The sequence below is a fragment of the Triturus cristatus genome, chromosome 4_2, assembly GCF_964204655.1.
Source record: "Triturus cristatus chromosome 4_2, aTriCri1.1, whole genome shotgun sequence".
NCBI lineage: Eukaryota > Metazoa > Chordata > Amphibia > Caudata > Salamandridae > Triturus > Triturus cristatus.
In genome coordinates this window covers 716248729-716269746 of record NC_140586.1, presented here as the reverse complement: position 1 = coordinate 716269746, position 21018 = coordinate 716248729, and the positions used below count along the sequence as shown (strand labels likewise).

Here is a 21018-nt window from a genome sequence, read left to right as displayed (position 1 = left end):
ACTGAGACGCGGGGAGTCATCCCGGTGCAGCGACATCGCACTGGACTCGCCTGGGCCCCGCTGAGCGTCATCTGACTGGCGAGGCCGCTTGCTGCACGGCCCCGGAGAGGATGGCCTTCACTACGCGAGCCCGGGGTCTGACTCCACCCACAGGGCCGTGAGGGATGGTGCAGTTGCCGAGAACGGCTGGCGTCTGACTCTGGCCCCTACGCTGATGCCTGCCGCTATATGGTGTGCTGTGGTGGAGGACACGGCCGCGCTGCTCGCCTACCTTTGCGAGTGCAGGCTTAACGTGTCTGCTGCTCGCCTTGCTGCGGAGGTGGGGCGGTGAGAGGCGACAGGGACTGGAACTCCGGGAGGGCCGCCGTACTGGCCGCAGAGCTGCGGAGCTGATTTGCATAGCCCCGAGGCCCCCCAATGTGATGTTGTAGACGCCCGACCCCCTGCCGCCCGGACCTGCACTGTCGACGGAGCACAAGGGCTGGCTGGAGCTGTCTGCAGGATCCCGAGCCTGGCCTCTGCCCAGCTAGGCACCCGATGACTGCGGTGGCTGCAAGACGGTGAAAGGTGCGGATCCTGTTTAGCCCCGCTGAACTGCTGAAATCTGGGGGGCGCGACCGGGGAGAGTGCCCCCCCCCTCCTCTTCCGGCTGCTGGGTCAGGTGTGGTTGCTGCCTGATCGGCCTTGCTGTTGCTGCTGCTGGGGCAGGGTCGCGGTGGTTGTGCCCCCCGCTGGCGGACCTCGGGCAGTGACAGGTCATCACCTCTCCACCTCCTGGTGCAACATTGAAGGTGGGGGGAAGGACTGCGACAGAGGCGTAGTGTATGGATCCATGCGCTTGCTGCCTTCCGGGCTTTGCGCGCCGCTGCCCTGGAGCTTCCTTCGCCCACTGTGTGGACGGTGGAGACACCATGAGACTGCTGCCCTACAGGGTTGCTGCTGTGCTGGAGGTGCGGTCTTGAGCTCCGGGCTGCCGTCGCATGGGGCTTCCTGGCTTCCTTACACCGGCCGCTGCACAGCCGAGGTGAGCACGACACCACATGGACACGCCGCACCTGTCGCATCTTGTGCGCTCTGCCTGGGTGGTTTTCCGTTTGCATCTTGTTTAATCCGACACTGATCCTGTCCCACCTTGACACTGCTGTACCCACACTTACCGGGATCGAGGAGGCTGTGCGCTGCAGTTCCGGGTTGAGGAGTTGGGGGGGGGGTGAGGAGTTCAGGAGAGTGGACTGCAGGACCTCATTGTCTGGATCAAGAACTGCTGCCTGCGGCCTACTGGTACAGAAGAAGGGTACATAGTGTCACGCACATCCTGGTTCTCCCTGGGTGCGAGAGAGGTAAAAGTGAACGAAACCCGCACCTGATGTCGGGCGGCACCCGAGCGCGGACCGGAGAAGGCAGAGTGCGAACCAAACCGACGCCATCCAAGCCCCAATCGGACAAAATGGCGAAGTAGGGGTCGGCGGATCAGACCGCAAGCAAGCTAGATGCACTACTGCCAGAGGGGTCCCTCTCACCGCACTTTGTCATAGAGCGTGCCCACAGGGTCCCGGCGAGACCTCTTCCTACGGGATCGAACCCACGGCCTGTACTTCTTCGGATTCTTAACTACCGGGACCGGGATACCATTTTGCAGGAGACCAGGAAACTCCAGGATATACGCATAGAAGACCATAAAGTAATGCTCTTCCCGGACTATACCATCCAGGTACAGCGCCAGAGATCCTCGTTCATGGCGGTGAAAAGGCGTCTGAGGCAGAATGACTTGAAATATTCCCCGTTGTTCCCTGTGCGACTGCAGGTGGTGGCCAACGAAAAAACAAATTTTTTCAACACGCCGGAGGAAGCAGAAGGCTGGCTGGATACATTCGCTGCTGCGGGGCCCCGGGACAAATCTGCAACTGCACCGCTGCCTAAGCTGAAAGACCCTTTCCACCGCAGGCATAGAGAGCGCAGGACTATGAGTCTGGGGATGCCGTCTACGCCACCGATGGGCCCACACTCGGAACTGATCCTAAGCGGGCAGTGCAACGCCTTGCAAGCGGCGGCAGAGATCAGCGGGTCACGAAGAACCGAAGAGGCATCCAACTCCAGCCAACGAGACTTCTCCAGTGACGACGAACGGATTTATGACCTGCAGAATACGCAAGACTCGACCGCACTACCGGATGTCACCCCACAGGCGGCGGACTTGATAACCCAAACGCAGCAGGATCCTGTCTTTGCCAGGACTATAGACCGAGGTATTGGGGTACATAGGCGGGGACGAACTGCTGTTGGAAAGATAGACATTTGAGACGCGAGCCGTCATGATTCCTTGACGCATTGGGGGGCTTATATCTTCCTTTAAGATAAGTATATGGAATGTGAGGGGCATGCATTCGCCGTCACGTAGATATCAGATCTACTCGTACCTAAAGCGGCACCATGTCCAAATTGCCTAGCTGCAGGAGACTCACATGGCCAAATCAGAGATACAACACTTACGCCGTCGCTGGCGCGGCCAGTTATTCGCCACAGGGCACTCAGCATTTGCACGAGGTGCACTAATCTGGGTGAAGGCGGGGGTTCCATTCACGATCACACAGACACTTGTGGAGGGGAGGTATGTAATAGCCAGGGGCGCGCTAGATGGCCGTCAAATAGTGCTTGCATCGATATACGCTCCCAATACAGAACGGGCTGCATTCCTAGATAAATTAACCCACATTCTTGCGCCATGGCATGACATCCCCATGCTTTTGGGGGGCGACTATAATAGTGTCCTTGATGTGTCACTGGACCGCTCTTTCCCGCCCCTCCCAGGTACAAGCACGCACCACGCTATGAAAGCCTTGACTAATTGGGCTATATATTGGCATCTGAAGGATGCCTGGAGACACAGTCATCCCCAAGACAGGGTATATTCTTATTACTCAGGAGCCCATGACCTGCACGTGCGACTAGACCGATATATGCTCTCGGAGGACTTGCTCCCCCATATATTGGCGGTTCACTATTTAGGCCGGACGCACTCGGACCACAACCCGCATGTTTTGGAGATGTTATGGGCGCGCCCCCGCCCGCCGATCACGACCTGGCGGCTGCAACCAGACCTTTTATTGGATGTGCCCTTCAGGGACCTACTGGCAGCAAATATCCCCCGGTATTTTGATGAAAATACCAGTACGGCCACGACACCTTTAGTGGAGTGGGACGCGTTTAAAGTTGTGATAAGGGGGAACTGTCTTGGTGCGCAGGCAGGCATGCGGCGACAGTTAGAAGCAGATCTTACGCAGCTCGAAACTGACTTGCTTAGGAGGAAGGGAATAGCGTTGGGGGGGTGACACTGACCCTTTGGAACATTTTAGAGACGAACATTCTAGACTACTAGAGCGTCTCCGTAAATTGAATTACGCAGCACATTCAGCGCACACCCATCACATGGTAAACAAACCTGGTAGGGTTCTGTCGTGGCTGATACGGCAGGACGTGGCTGCTGCCCCCGTGACAGCGATACAAAATACTCAAGGAGTTATAGTGCACACTCAAGAAGATATACACCGCGCTTTTGAAGAACACTACTCCACAGTATATAGATCTTGCTTGACGGCTACGGCTGTAGACATACAGGATTTCTTGTCCACACTGATGATGCCGCAGCTCATGGACTTTCAGCAGGGAGAAGTGGGTGCTCCTCTTTTGCCGGAGGAAATAAGGGATAGTATATACTCGCTATCGAATGGCAATGCTCCGGGTCCGGATGGACTGCCGGCCGAATTCTATAAGGCATATTCAGCGGTGCTGGTACTGGAGCTGTTGCGTGTATACGAGGCAGCGCTGGAATATTCAAAGCTCCCCCCCACACAAAATGAGGCAACATTGGTTTCTCTTTTGAAGCCAGGCAGGAACCCTGAACTCCTGGGATCCTATAGACCACTGGCTCTGCTCAACACAGACTACAAAATCCTTGCCTCGGCCCTAGCTAAACGTCTTGCCCCGTTCGTGCCAACTCTGGTGCATGCCGACCAGAATGGATTTGTACCAACTAGAAGCACCTCCTTAAATATTCGAAGATTGTTCCGGATCCAGAGGTACGCCACGGAGAAAAGGCCTAGGTCTGGCTGTCTGGTTCTGGACCTGGAGAAAGCTTTTGATTTGCTGGAGTGGCCCTATCTCGCCGCGGTTTTACGTAAATATGAGCTGGGGGATGATTATCTACGACTGGTGCAGTTGCTATACCAACGGCCCACAGTATGAGTTCGCACGGGCAAGCTCCTGTCAGAGGCAATTAGGGTAAGGCGTGGGACCAGACAGGGATGCCCTCTGTCCCCGTTGCTTTTTTCCCTGGCGATGGAACCGTTAGCGGCTCTCCTCCGAGAAGGGGCCGCGGAATGGAGCATCCCCTTGAGTGACGGACTACACACAGTGTCCCTATATGCGGACGACCTGTTATTGTATATACGAGATCTACATGCTGTGCCGCCGGAGATATCAGTACTGTTCGGTAGATTTGAGGCGGTCTCGGGTCTCAGGGTAAACTGGGCCAAATCAGGTGCATACTCTTTCTGTGAGGATGTAATCATTAATGGAACTACACTCCATTGGTATCCGACCACGTTCAGATACCTAGGAATACACATATACAGGTCCCAGACAGATATTCTGGAAGGAAATCTGGTCCGAGCCGTTTCCTCCGTCGGAGCACAGATGAAATTCTGGAAGTCCTTGCCGCTCAATGTGATGGGCCGTGTCACCCTAACCAAAATGATAGTACTACCCAGGTTACTATATTACTTTGCGAATCTACCGGTGTATGTTCCAGTGAAGCTATTCAGGGAATTAGAAGGGATGCTCCGTGGCTTGATCTGGAACGCGGGCGACCTAGAATAGCGCTGCAGAAACTATATGCACCCCCGGAAAGTGGCGGTTTAGCAGTCCCTCACCTGGAACTATATTTAGCGGCGCAATTACAGTGGGTTGCGAAGTGGCTCAGTGACAAGAACCTGGCAGACACGGCAAACGGGGACACAGTCTGGACGCAAGCCCAGATCTGTGGGCTGTTTCACCCTCTAGGAAGAATCCCTCGCCCAACACAAATACACGTCGAGCTGGCTTACAGATGTTTCAGAAGAAGCCTTCACCTCACAAAAGACACGATCCTATACGCCCCTGTACTACCACTTCTTGGGACACCCAGGGGCAGTGACCCTATAACAGACAACGCTGGCGCCCTGGGTTGCGGTGGGTGTGGAGACAATCGGAGACCTGTATGCGGACGGTACCCTACTGTCTTTCGCCACACTGATGGCGGGCAGTGGATTGCCAGCGGGCCAGTTCCTCTTGCAAGCAGCCATTTTGCGAACATTCACACAACAGTGGGGTGACATGGCCGGCGAGCCGCCGACACACCAGTTAATACAGTACCTACACGTAATGGGAGAGGGCTCGCATGTGATACTTTGGCTGGTACAGGCTCTACTCATTCATGTATTGAAGCCACTGCAAAGACTCCACACGCACTGGACAGAAGACAGGGGCCGTCCCTGGTCGGATTAAGAGTGGGAACGTGTCATAGCTAGTGCCATGCATATACCGCGAAACTCACGATTTAAACTAATACAAACTTACATTTTACATAGGGCGTACCTCTCACCAGACAAAATTAATAAATATTTCAATGTCCATACATCCGAATGCCCGAGGTGTCATGTGCTAGGTGCTGATCTATTACATATGTTGTGGTCCTGTTCCCTGCTTCTACCCTACTGGCACGTAATATTGGTAACGCTAACCAACTGCACGAGCACTGAGATACCCTCCACGTGGGAGGTTTGCATTTTGGGGCTCTGCAGGAGAACTAAGGCGGTCTCCAGGTTTCGGGACCTGGGCCTCATAACGGCGAAGCGCCTAATAACTTAAAGGTGGAAGCACAAGGATCCACCAGAAGTATCACACTGGGTGAAATCTCTTGAGGTCTGGGCACAGGCGGAGGGTACTATCCTCCACAGGGAAGAAACAGCAGGGTTACGAAAATATCCTATTGCACAGTCTTGGGAGGAAATGCTAAGAAAGCTCACACACCCTCAGGCAACGCCGCAGTCGCCTCCAGCGCACCAGACAAGATCTGACGCTTAAAGAACCTCCAGGTCGCTGACACCACGCTGACTTCACATGCCACCCCAATAGTATACACTAGGCTGGGCAGGAACCTCACATCCAAAAACCAAACAAAACAGAAAATAAGAAAGAGGAAAAGAAAAACGTCATGTGAAAGCAGCTCCTGAAGCGCATCACTTCCACGCACATGCTCTCATACGGAACGTTAGCAAAGCTGCCCACACATCATACTTGCACGCCGGTCCGGCCTTGACTTCACCTGAAAGGTACTCCAAACACAGGTATCATACGCCCTCAGTTAACTGATGTCTCCACTTTTTCCTTTTTTTAAAAAAAAATTTTTTTCCCCTTTTATAAGTAATTGTTGTTGGATAAAGTTGAATTGTTGTTGCATAGAAGGGGGGAAAACAGAACCAAAAATATATATCTAATGCATAGACTTGATGCGGGAACGCCCATTGGTCTATTTACCCATAACACGTTATATGATGTAATTCCAGAGTTGGATTTTATGGCGAACTGTACTTATCAGCACGCACTGATGTTCTTGCAAACCGCCCTCGCTGGCATGGAGAGGTGTGCTTAGTGCCTTCCTCCTGGCCCTCCATTGGAGATAACAGAGTGTGTGGGCTGTAAGAGCCCGAGGGGTTTTGTATACGTAAATGTAACTCCCACGCCCTAGGCATGGCTGATAATGGAGCACACTGGCGGTAATATTTTGATTTATATGCAAAGTGTTCAGGAACAGGCAACGTCGTTGAAATATTGATGTGTACACCTGCCTGTGGACTAATGTACCAGAAAAGATAACATGCAATAAAGATATTTAAAAAAAAAAAAAAAAAATCATGCAGATCTTGCAGCCTGTTGTACTTTGGGTGTATGATGTGATCAATGCCAAAGGTGATTGTCTTCTTGCTCAGCTGCAAAATAATAATAGATCGGAGTGCATTGCCAATAAGCCTGAGAAAAATGTTGTGCTTCTGCATAGCCAAAAAGCCTACAGCAAAGGCTTTTTGCTGGCTTGGTTTAAATCTCATCTGAAGGCTGTGCTGAGAAGCCACAGCTTTGATAGTGAGCAGACATATTTCGTGGCCCAACATACATTTTTGAACTTGTTCTCTAGTGGTGGCAAGATCAACTCACAGCACAATAAGTGCTTGGATCTGGATGTCAGGTGACTACTTTCGTTTTGATTGAGTCAGTTACCGCTCCTGGACTTCACCAGATCTTTGTCGGAGCAGGTATATTTGACCTTTACCAGAATATTGCTGGATCAAGCTAATTGGTCAGGGTAAGAAAATGCTTTTTTTTGCGTGGTCAGCACCCCACTTTTGGCTGGATTTATTATTGGCGTTTGGACTCTGAACACCGATCCGCACAGAGTGTATGTGTTCTGATCCCTAAAAACATCCAATTTTGGCTAATCTCTGATTGGCATACTTAACTTACTTATAAGCCACTTGGAGATGTAACACTGCGTATCTAGAACCTGTAAGTTTAATGTCACTTGTAGACTGATTCTGCCTCCCCGCTGAGGATTCTCAACTTCCATTCCAGAGACTAAGTCTGAAGGTTAAACTTTCCACCGGACCGAACCTGGTCCTGAATCCTACTTGCGCTTTATTGTTTTTGGCCTTAACTTTGACTGTGACCTGGTTGGTCTAGTGCGACCAGATACCCGTAGTTGACGCTTTGCACTTTTCGTCGCAAGAAATATCTTAAACTTTGAAAAAGCATATCCCTGGCTCCCTGCATCTGATGTTTGTCGTTTTGGGGTCTGTTCGGTCATTACATTTATTATATTTTTCTACATTGGAGTGTTTTTTTTCTTGTTTTCCACATTTTAACAGTTTTGGTTCTGATACATGCTTTACTCATTCCTCCTAAGTTAAGTCTGCTCTATGCTATAGCTACCAAGGGTTGAGCTGGGGTTTAAAATACTGAGACCCAACTGGATCTGGTAAGGAGTAGTGCCCTAATTACTTGAAGAGGACTACCACTCACTTCAACTATGTATCCGCTTTCTTACAGCCAGAAGAATAGCCCAGCTGCATAATGCAGGGAGGACTACTCACTTTAATGCTAAGCTTGAGTCCCCCAGTCAGGGTTCACTTAGCCTTCATCCTTCAATCAATTAAATGAGTACCAAAATAACATCTGTGCGTACCTTTGAACATGTGGACCTGTCCACAGATATTTGCATGGCGCCTTAGAGTGCTTATGGGATTAATTGGCTGTGCTTTAGTGGGCCACCTCTGCTTTCTATTTTCTCTTGCATTAACCTTGATGGTATGCCAGGGTACCTCTGCAGTAGGTAGGATGGCCTCCCAGCAATCTTTTTTTTGGGTTCCCTTCATTTGAGGCTCCTCCCTCCAGAACTGCAGCCTCGCAACAGTTACGCTGCAGAAAGACACGGAAAGGGCCTTTAAAGAAGGTAGGGGTTCTTCAGATTAGGAACCATTCAGGAATGGTCATATCACTGCATGGGTGTGGGTCAGGACATCAGCGTTTCTGCACTCCATTTCTCCCCACAGGTATTTGGCACTGGAAAGCAAGGGAATTGAGGATTGGGAGGAGGAAGACAGGGTTGCAGAGGCACTTGGGATACCATCCTTATTCCACTCTATTTCCCCCACAGGTCACCAGGGTGGGCAGTATTACAGGAGAGAACCTGGCGCCTATACCCTACACACTCTCTTAAGAGTATGGACGAGTGAGAGCTTCCTTAAACTCAGAGGAGAATATCCTCTACACAAAGACTGAGCTACATGATTACAAGTGGAGTAAGGCATTGCTCCCAATACCCCAATAAGGCAATAGGGGCTTCTCGGTACATTTTGACTAAAACTTTCCTGCACAGATTAAGATTGTACCTGCAACTATTGTTGTGATTGGGAACAAATCCTATAGACTGCCTCATGCATGGTTTCTGAGACTACCTTAGGGCTAAGAAACCTAGACTAAGGTGTGGAGCACTATATAAATATAACGCAGTGTAGCAGGTCATCACAGGTGGAGTGGCTCTGTCCTCTTTGGAAGGCCAAATTTGAATCTACACCTAAATCTTGTAGCCCGAATTATCCTAAATGCTCCACGGTTTTATTAGTGCAAGCCTCTCGTGTGCAGAGAGGCTCACGGACGCGGCAGTCTTACCTTGACGAATGTGTGATATTAGGGAGAGACTTATGCTCGCACACTAATTCGAGCAATTCAATATATGAAACTCAGAAAGATTGCAGTGTGATTACACGTTATCAGACCGGAATTGGTCAGATCTCAGTCTGCCGACTACGTAAGGTAAGAGAGTAGGGGTTACAGAGAATCTAACGTCCTGACGAAGGGCAGATGACCCTTTTGGGCTCCTAAGAATGGCTGAAACATGTTGACAGTTATACAGATAATGAGGGGTGCAGGGGTAACAATCCCACAACCTCCCCCCACACACACGCCACCGTCCTATATTATATATATTCTATATATATTCTTTAATCCTGACCAGGAAATCCTTGGGGGGAAAAAATTTGAAGATCTTCCTGAGCTAGTTTTACACCTTATGCTCGATCCCAGCATTGGTCTGCGCAGGGATGTTGTTAGCAAGCCCAGTGATGAAGCATGCCGCAATCTGTGGGTGAGGACATTTTTAACAAACTGCCATATTCATCATTTTGGGATTCAAAGACAGGTGTCCCTCAAAGATATTCAGCATGGCTCTGCCTTAAGATTGTCTTAATTAGAGCTTTAAGCAACCTGTTTGAAGAGGGCTGTGGTAAGCTTCAGCAGTATCTCTGAGCTAGGACAACTGGGATAGAAAGGAAACATTGCTTTGTTAGAGTTCAGTGGGTCTGATCCCCATGAAACTAGAAGGTCGCATCTGGAATTTGTGTTGTGGTTGATGTTATGTGGTTCTTTCAGAAAAACTGAACAGCTGGCACAGAAATTTGAACAAGGAATTGGAAAACAATTGCAAGAGCTGCTGATTGCGGAAGACAAAAAGAATAAGCACACAAGTTACATCTCAGGTAAACAAAAATACATATTTGGATAAAATAAACACTGAGTGATTGTTTAAGAATGTGGCAAGAGTGGTCTATTTTAATGTGTCAGTTTCTGTTTCAGGTGTTAAAACGTATTGTGCCATGACTATTTATTTTAAGCTGTAGATAAAGTAGGTTTTTCCAGAGTGCCTCACCAAAAGGAAGTATAATATGCGCTAATCATCTAATGCAAAATGGTTTCAATCAATCAATTAATATATTTATTTCGGGCCGTAACCCTCAAACAGTTAAATAGTACATACACCAACTCTGGTACCTCCAGAGAAAATCAGCAAAATATTATGCTAGAGTATGCCCTAATTAAGTGCCATTTAGATCACAATTGGAGTCACAGTCTGAAATAGATCGGGCAGTAGTCTGTGAGCAAAGGATTTATCATACAGATAACAGGCCAGTATGTGATCCTAAAGAGGAGGGAGCAAACGAGCATGAATCTTTGGTCAGTGCAAAGAAAGCAGTAAAGCATGATTAAACAAGCATTTGCAATGCAATAGGTCTCGCATTTACGCGAGTTTGAGCTATTGACATTGCAAATGACAATGCCTTTTATTTTTGTTTTTGTTTTTAAAACCTAAATAAAAGGCATTGTCATTTACAATGCCAATAGCTTAAACTCGCGTAAATGCGAGACCTATTGCATTGCAAATGCTTGTTCACTCTTCTAATGGGAACAATGTACTCCTGCAATCTGAGTTTCGGTTTCTATCACATGTATTCTCATTTGCAGCAATGCATGTAGAAACCAGAAGTTCACATAAATTGGGCAGGGGTTAATATTCAGAGGTGTCCTGAGATTGCTTTGCGGAGCAAAAATACACATTGATTGTTTTGCTCAGTAAACTTTAGCAGACTTCAAGTAGGCATACAAGTGTTACTTGTAATCTTAAACACACTCCGCCACCTATGCTGTAACCTATTAGTAGGGCCACTGGAATTATGTGGCAAGGAGGACCAAATTATGCGGCTGAGTTGACTATATTATTTAGCAAGAAAAGTCAAATTATACAACCTAATTCAGCACATTTTGTGATATTACTTAATAATGTTTTCACGTTTACTCTTTCTGGGCAAAAGATTCACCTTATTAGTACGAGTTTAACATCCAAATATGGTAATAAGCAACAAATGAGCCATTCAAACTTTGCATAGGGCCTTCCATTGAACAGCAACATGGTTCACTGCAATTTTAGTAGCTTTTGATTCATTTCAGCTGGAATCATATTTTTTTAGGTTAAAATCTGCAAATTATGCAGCAGATGATGGATGTGGCAAATGCAGCAAATCCATAAGTATGCAGAAACCTTCCCGCCCACAGAGATGCATACTTCCAGTGGCCCTGATACCATGTATGTTACCATATAGGGTGTTTGTAGTCAGTGCTTGTGTATAAAATATGAAGAAAAATCTGTCAGAGCGCCTCTGTGGCCTTACCATAGTTGTTCTGTCATTATTGCTATTGAACTGAACTGCATACACGATGACCTTAACTATACAAACTTACTGTCGTAGCAGCAAAAGATGTGTTTGTCAATTAGAAACTGGCAGGTTTGTTATTAAGGAAACTAATATTTTCTGTGTGTTGTACCTTTTATGAGGACAGTGATACTCGTTGAAATAATCTGAGCGAGGAAAGAAGCGTCTTCTTTGCTCTGCAAACAGCAGTTCTGACGCTAGAGGGAATAGAAACTTCCCTCTTTCGGTGACCTCGGAAGTTAGATAATTACATCTGAAGGACTTTGGTTTCCTCTTTTTAAAGCCTGGGTAATGGCCCGGCCGTGCTCCTGGATAATCATTCTAAGGCCAGCAGCCATTATCATTATTTACAATATGGCTAGCACGTGAGACCGGGTGTTTGCCAGCGCCTGTTCACCGCGTCGCCTTTCAACACTACCATCCTCAGTATGAAGGGCTCCTAGACCTATATGCACCAAATGTTCAAATAACGCACCACCCCCGCCAAAGTGAATGAATACATCGCCCTGAGTGGAAAGCGCGCGCTGTCACACACGCTGAAAGAAGTGATGGGCGAGGTGCAGGGGTCTCTTTTATCGCGAGATCTGTCCACCGAGGTCAAGGGTTTCGCCTCCGGCGCAGATGAGGTAGTAATGAAATCTGTAGCGTGGGTTGCGGGGGTACAATGCGTCCTCACGCATCTCCTGCTCTGATCACAAGGCTGAAGATAGCTGAGACCTGAGTCTAATCTGTCCTCCGAAACCAAGGAATTTACTGGCCTCGTCAAGCACACAGTGCTCCTTTGACAGGTGCGTTATCCTCAGTGCCCTTTGGGTGTTGAGCTGTAATGCGGTTATTGCCCCAGCAACGCTGTTGTTGCTCATTTCTCCTATATCTACTTTAGATTTCATTTCCTCCTTACCTGGTGTGTTTTGTTGCTATTTATGTGGTGTACATCACAAAATGAACTGCATGTATGTATATGGTTGTGTTATCGCTTATACAAGCGCTCGCCATGACGTTTTCGTTTGGCTTTTTCTGCCGTCCTACTTGGACGGCCTCGCCTGCTAAAAGGTTTCTTATCTTTATGGGGCCATGTGTTTGACCTTTTTGACCTTTTGCGACGCACGGAAAGGCAGATGAGCCCGTCCAAATGGGACGGCTCAAAAAGTCGAACGAAAACGTCACTACCACCTCTTTTCCAATGGTTGGCCACCGTTTAGCATAAACGGTGACGCCGGCCAATGGAAAAGAGGGGCGGGGATTAAAGCCCATTACTGAAAATACCCCAAAACGTTAAATTTCGCCAGCGAGACTGCGCATGTGCGCAGCCTACGCCAGGCGAGACCTAAAAAAGGTGTGCAGATTACGTGCATATACCAGAGTCATGAGGGACTGAGACTGCATAATTTAAAATTGTTTTATGGGGGATGGCTGGGAAATTTGCATCTAAATCAGAGAATTTACCAAGATGGGTTAAATAATAATGAGAAACATAATAGATGAGAAGAAAATGTAATCGGACATTTTTTTTCTTTATTGAAGTGCTGGTGGGGTCTGTGCAATTGCTTGGTTTCGGTCACCGGATATGAGTTACATATTGAAAGATCTCAGCAGCTCACTAGGGCATGTTAGACAAATGGGTAAAGGATTGCATGTGGTTGATAAGTAAAGGCATGTGCAGACAAGATTAACAAAGATAACCTAAGTCGTGAAGGGTTAATGTGGAAGTATAACTTCTGCTTTTCCAAACATCCCCTATGAATTCTGTGATATACTGTATAAGAAATTAGTGATAACATCACTGTTTTTTAGCTTGTACAGAAGAACTATGCAAGGAGCCTGTACAATGTCCTTAACCTTACACACAGTAAACTTTCAGTCAAGGTTATTGGCCCACTGTGAGTTTATCCATTTGGTTACTGAATTACAATACTGTTTTTCACTGTAATTTAGACATTATTACTTTTGTCTTCCTAAAAGTTTTAAATAATTGAGTTCTACACTTGTCTAAACCTTCTAAATGCATTTGAATTCACCAACAAGTTTTTAAATGTGTTGTTTACGTTAAGATTTAAAAAGGTGAGTAGATGAGAAGAGATTGTTGTGCTACTTGGAAGACATGTAAACTTTACCTGTGGTCGGAGATCTTCATTTGGGCAAGTGCCTGTGCAGGATGTTACACATCTTTCGAGTGGTCACTTTGAGTGGTCAGGGCCACTGGTTATAAAGCGCTGAAGGGTCAAATTATGTGGCCTGTATGAGTAAATTATGCGGTAAGAAAAGGCTATTTATGCTGCATTATTTGGGCACATACTTTGATGATATTACTTCATTATTTTGTCAATTTTAAACTTGCACCTTTTTAGTGCCAGTTTAACAACCAAATCTAGCAAAAAGAAAGGTGACCAGTTCAACTTTGCAAAGGGCCTTTGATTGTGCGGCAGCACGTGTCACTGTGTTTTTAGTAACATTTTTGAACCTATTGAGCTAGAAACAACAACTATTTTGTTAAAATCTGCAAATTATGCAGCAGATTGTGTGGCAAATGCGGCAGATCTATAATTATGCATAAAACGCCATAGCCAAATTGTAGGCGGTTTTCCCAGGATCAGTACCTCAGTCTTCCCTGCATTAAGCTTTAAGCAGCTCAGGCTCATCCATTTGGCCACCTCTAATAGACAGGTATGGAGTTTCCCTGCAGCATTGAAGGGATCTTGATTATCAGCTGTGTATCGTTTGCGTACGACATGATGGAAATGTTGTGGCGCTCGAAAATATCAGCCATAGGGTGCATATACAGGTTGAATAATGTCAGACTCGGGGAAGAGCCCTGAGGCACCCCCTGCTGTAGCGGAAAGACCTTCGAGAAGTTTTTATGTCCTCTGAAAAAATTGACCTTGTAGGAAAGATGCTATCCACTGCAAAGCTTTTCCATCAATTCCATGGTTGTATAGCTGTTCAAGAAGTAGGCTGTGGGACACAGTGTCAAATCCTGCGCTAAGGTCTAGTAGCAGCAAAGCGGTGGTGTCTCCCATGTCTTCTGCCTGGTGGAGGAAATCGGAGAGAATCCAGCACATCCTTCTAGGAGTATGTTCAGTAACTCGTGCTGTCTGCTCTAATGCATCCTCAATCCAATCTGTCACTTGTGAGTTGGCTGAGTCGATGCCGTGATCAAGAACTGAATAATTCTTGTTCAGTGTTTCCATAAAAACCACTGATGTCACTTTGGCCCATCTGGGAGCCTTGGAAGGCTGACCAGAGAAGTATGTGGGTGGTGAACAATGTATCAGAATGCGAAAAGGTACAGCAAAGTGGTCTGACTAGGGAAGTTGAATAGGGGGGAGCCCACCACTATATATGTAAGTTTTTTTTTTAGTTTTTTTACTTTGAACATTTATTCAGTGCAAGCAATTACTTTCATTTTGGCTGTTTTCATCCAGGCCCTTTTATAAAATCTGCACATTGCCTATTAAGTCTTGTAACCTTTGTAAGATATTTAGCACACTTGCATGTGGTGCATCTGAATTTATCCTATTAATATGTATCTCACTGGGCCTGGATTCTCATGTTTGACTAATTCACTTGGACTTGCTGTTCTGCACTTAACTTGTTATCTTCTCCATAGTGTGTATCAAATTTACAATCTCAAACAGTAAATACTCTGTATGGTATGTTTTAAGCTCTATATCAACAAACAAAAGGAGATGGAAGTTTATTAAATTGTATTAATTTATTGAGGCTTCAACATAAGCACAATAATACATACAGTTCAGCATTATCATCAACCAGTAACAGAAGACTTAAGGCACATTCAGGGTTTGGCAGTTTGACGGAATTAGAGATGTTTCTGAGATACGCAACAGAATGAATCAAATCACACATGGCGGAGGTTGGGATTCTAGGGAGGAAAGTAGGGATAACACTGTAATCCTACATGTGGCTTATCTGTGTCCCGCCTCTAGGCATCTGTTGCCCACGCAGGTGTGGGCTCCGGGTTGTTTACAGGGGCGTCGTGATCCGACGTGTCGCCTGCTAGGCTATGTAGGTACGCGATCAGAGGTTCCCAAATATTGTGCGGCCTACTAGCGCTCAGCATAAGATTCCAAAATTCTGTCAATTGTGTCTGACAATATGCTGCATCAGCAAGCCAAAGATTGAGCGTTGGTGCCGGCCTTCCCCCTCAATGCATTGCCCCTCTTTGTTTGGCCAGGAACAGCAGCATTGCTACGAGGCGTCTGTAGGCATCGGGCACCTCCCTGACGTAGCCAAGCAAGCAAAGAAGGGGATTGGGTGTAAGGGTGATCGCTGTGATAGCACCAATGGACGTGCACATTTGCAGCCACTAGGCTGCCACTTTGGGCAAGACCACGCTAAATGCATAAATGAGCATTAGGTGCCGCGCAGGCAGCATGCATCCGTGGTGAGGCCAATCCTGCGCAGAGCAACTGGAGTGCGATATAGCCTGTGGAGGAAATTGAAGTCCATTTGTCTGAGTCTGTAGTTAGGGGAGAGTTTTTCTGTTTGACTGCAAAAGTATTTCCATTGCTCGGGTGTAGGGCTGCCAAGCAGGTCCGCCCACCAGGCGGCATGTGCCAGTTCGGTGCTAGTAGATGTAGCCGCCATGGACAGTGAGTAGAGTCTGGTGACAAACTTACAGTGTGCAGTAGCTGTGTGGATGTATTCTAAAGCCGCGTTAGTGGGAGGTGGCGCCAGGAAGGACTTTTTGACGCTTTTGCATGTTGCCGCATCTGATGGTATGGTAGGCTGTCTAATAGTGTGGGCGTCTCTGTGGCAGTGCATTCAGGGGGAGGAAGGAAACGGCCATCTGGGTATAGATCAGCATTTATGCTGATACCGAACACTTTGCTCGGCCCGCCATGCCAGGATTTTGTAGCGGGAGGGGAGGCAGGATTTGCAGCAAGTTGCAATGATGGACTGTATAGGGTACCAGTGCCACTGTATTTACGGAGTCCCTCCCAAGCCCAGCGCAGGTATTCAATAGCGTTTATCTCTTTCCGGGGGTTTTTATAGGGCAGTAACAGTGCGGTGTTAAGCGGCCAGGGGGAGACCAAATCCGCCTTTACAGCAGTGTGCGGCTGGAATGGCGTCGGGTGGAGCCAGAAATGCAGGAAACTAGCCTGGGCACTGTAGGCGCATAGTTGCAGGTCAGGGGCTCCAAGGCCACCACGTGCAAAAGGGAGCGTCAGAATATCGTAGGTGATGCACGGTTGGCGTCCGGCCCGTGTACGGGAGATTAGGTTGGATTGGAGTCTGTTAAAAAAAAGTGCACGGTGAGCGGGAGTGGTACATTTAGGAACAAATATAAGAATTTCGGCAAGACAATTTTTTTCACAATTGCGATGCGGCCGGACAAGGAGAGCTGCAATTTTTTCCATACAGGACTATATTGGTAAGGATAGAGAAAACTGGAACCAAGGTGAATATTAAGCTGAGTTTTAGACTGAATACATTTGATATTCCCCAGCTTTTACAAATAAATGTAATAAGCATCAAACTGTCCCACCGGACAATTTAGACCCACATTACATTCATGCTGCACATTCGGTGTTAATAGCACTTTCCTATCCATTGTTACAGAATTAAGGCTGTAATCAATCTTATTGGGTATATGTCCTGCACCCTGACTACAGGATAGATGCACTACTGAAAGACATGTTGCATCTAAGGTGAGTTTGGCAACAGCATTTCCTTCAATTCTGCACCAAAATTCTGCACTCTGCCTTTGGGCAGTAATTCTGTACACAGAAAGTTGATTTGGTAGAGTGAAAGTTATGGCAATTTAGAGTAAACACGATTTTACAACAGAACACTTGTGGCTGGATTCTGATTAGCAGGCTTTAAGCCGCTGCAGATGTCAACTTTGATTTTTGTGATGCTTTATGTTAAGGTCTTCAAGATATTTCTGTTAAAAATGTTGCAAAAAAATCAAATTGTTCATGGTTTACAGATATAGGATACGAGTGCCACATTTAAAGGAATCTACACAGTACAGATATTATTTCTGGCATAACATTTTGCAATCTGTTTGTATTCCAGCGTCCTACTGACCTTAATTCTGGACAATAAAAACATGCATGCATCAATCTCTGACCAACACCACTCACTCTATTTCTCCTAACTCCTTCTCTGCATTGCGTCTCTTTGTTATGATTTTCTTTAACTATCATATTTAAAGTAGATGTGGGGAAGTCTGGTGTTTTTCCCACTAATCCATCTCCCCTTTCTGTCAACCCCTGTAAACTCCTAGAGTCACTTCAATTGATTTAGTTGTGGGAAACCCGCACTTAAAGTTAACCACTTGGTTTGATGTGGGAGATTCTGTCTTTGGCATGACTCTAAGAAGGCTTTAGGACAACATTCTGCTATCCCAGATCCTCTCCTCATTAACGTATTGGGTCTGAGGTACTGGTCTATGATGACAAACTTTTTTTTATACAAGAGAAGAAACGTGAAGGAGGATGTAAAGATGGTGGGGTGGGCAAGAAGACTGGAACAGTGAGTGAAGGAAATGAATGCCAACAAGGTGTTGAGACACCTGAAATAGTCTAAGGGCTTTGTTCTAAGGCTGTCCAAGCTTGTGAATCAGACATATGTTTGAGGTATATTGACCTATATTTAAGTATTATAAATCAACTTCAGTGAGAAATACCATAAATGTTATCTCTGAACTTGGGAAAAACGCAACCAATTTGACTATGAAGCGCTGAAAATTGTTACCTTCAGTCTTCATTTTTATTATGTTATAATGCTCTCATACCAGTTTGGTGATGTTAGGCTTTCTCTTAATTTAAACAACTAGTGGGATTCCTAACTAATATACAAATCGGATGCTCTGCTGCTTCACGTGTCACTAAATCAAGTGTAAGAAATTCAGAAAATATTGCCTGCTAAACTGGGAGCAGATGCGATTACGTCTAGGAGTCAAACTAGCCCACTCCATCGCTAGAGTGGTAATCCTTAATTCTGCTCTTTTAAAGGAAATTAAAACATATATTTTAAGGTGGAATTTAGAACACTTTTCCTGGCTTGGCAGGATGACTAGAATTAAAATTAATATTCTGCTAAGGATCTTATTTGTTTCAAACCATACCCATAACATTACCCAGAGGAACCCTCAATCAATTGCGGTCTCTAATCGCTAATTATACATGGACAAAATAAAAAAACGGCAATAGTGGCTAAACATACGTAGGCCACGTAGAAAAGAGGCCTGGCAATACTTCACGTTCAAACTTCTCAAGCTACCCTTTTAGAATATGTAGTAGAATTGGGGCAAACTCAAAACTGACAAACTTGTTGATGACTCGTGCCTCTTCTCACTTGATGATAATGTTCCTAGGCTGTTTAAGCTACTGAGAATATTGGGGGCCCCTTTGCCTACTCTCCAATCCTCTTTGCTCACCACTACCCCTCTGCTATAGACCTGTTCTATGCTTCGCCAAGCCGGTCGTACATTCTCCTGGCTTCTCACCACTTTGTCCTTTATTCCTCCGCAATGTTGTTGCCCTCCATGACTCTGCCTTCCTATACCTCACGCTCTACATAGGTTCTCAATAGACGGCATACCTTTTTGTCATGATACACTTCTCAGTTATGGTGATGAAATTGTGTGTTCACAGAATGACTTGTTCGACTGTCTTCAAATGTTATTTAAATTTCTTGCTGACTCTTTCGCATATGTATGCTGTATTGCATGTCTTCTATGCTTGAAAATTCAACAAAAAGATTTTAACACAAAACTGTCAAACAGTGGTGTGGAATAGAACATTAAATAGCAACTACTTCGACATGGCCTTGGGACAATGCAATCATTTCTCCCCTTTGACACGTGCCACACTAGTGGCAAAACGGCGACCCAACGAGGGCTCACATCGTTTATGCATATTTGCTTTAACCCGAATTTCCAACCAGCTATGGACAAACAGACCTGTATAAAATGTAGGTACAGCAATAGTGGACTCTCTATTCAAAGATGGGCATATCAAGAAGTTTTAAGAACTCAAAAATCAATACAGTTTATCTAAATGCGAACGCTTTGCATATGTGCAAGTTAGACATTGGGCCCTTCATCCTGTCATGAAAGAAGGCCTTTTTTTTTTTTTTTTTTTTTTGGAGGAAAGCTTAAAAATACACATCATAACAAAAACACAATCTCCGCTATATACAACAGCTAATAGACTGCCAGCACCTATCTAATATGACATCACAAGCAAGATGGGAAAGGGAATTGGGGAGTGAACTAATGGAGCAAGATATACAATAAGGCACGTATATCAGATAAGCACTGCCAAATAAAAGAGAAATCATACAAATTGATTTTCTACTGATAAAGAACCTCTCAGAAACTAGCAGAATGAGACTAAAGGGGATTATTGGAGATGAACTGGAGGTCGGAAATTCGGTTTAAAGTGAATAGGCGTAAACTGCGTCAAGGAAACGCCGGCACAGATGCTTGTTGGCATTGTAGGTTTAGGGCGACACGCAGCCCTTGGAGTGGTAGGATGGGCTTTTTCCGAATCGCCTTTTAATCTCGGACAGTAGCTGAGTTATGGGAACACTAACCTGTTTTATCTAAATTCAGCCAGTGTGACTACATGTGACATGTCCCACTAGCCTGTATACGGTGTTAGTATACACTTAGGAGGGTAAGAGTTCATAAATTATCATTGACTATGACCTTAAAATAAACTACGCGCACCACGCTCTTATCCGTGTCTAGGATATACCATTTTGTGTTCACCTTTTTCAGGTTGTTCTGTGCTGTTTTGTACTATTTAATAATGAAAATGTGCAAAGGGATAAGAAAATGACCCCCTTTTGCATTAAGATGCTTGCGAGAAGCAAGATGTTGCATGATGTGTGTATAAGGTGTCTCAGATCTAATATTGGGGAGTGTGGGCACACTTTCTGTACATGGGCATTCATGGAACAAACATGTCATTGCATGCATTAAGAGAAGCTGCAACAGTGATACAATCTTCCTCCAATTACTCCGAGCAGCTGAGGTTAATGTTTTTTCCGTTTTATCTCTTTTATTTCTACTTTTTATGTTGTATGTTCCTGTGTCCTCCTTCACCTTTATGATTCTAATGAAAACAGGCCCCAGTATATGCCTCTTCGTTTGGGGCACAGGCAAGTAGGCCAGCCTCGCCTGTTGATTTTGCGCCCTGTGTTTGTGACAACTGGTGAGTAACAGACCCAACATCCTTGACTAGATAGTAACATTGACACATTACAGAAAACGGAGATTATCAATCAGCCCTGGACCCTGGTTGGGCTTTGGGAAAGGGCTGAAACAGGTTGACGTAGTATAAGGGTATCGGGGTAGTAATCCTCCCCTTCAACCACCCAAGTAATGAATTCTTATTTTAAGCACATCAGT

At 46.0% G+C, this 21018-nt stretch overlaps 1 protein-coding gene across 1 annotated transcript in view; it reads left to right on the top strand.

Annotated features, from left to right (window-relative positions):
• Positions 1-21018, top strand: part of CPT2 (carnitine palmitoyltransferase 2) — a 96920-nt gene that overhangs the window by 62031 nt on the left and 13871 nt on the right. The window contains exon 3 of the mRNA XM_085602595.1: positions 10018-10124. Within this exon, the coding sequence (XP_085458721.1) occupies positions 10018-10124 (107 nt within the window). The remainder of the gene's footprint in view (positions 1-10017; positions 10125-21018) is intronic.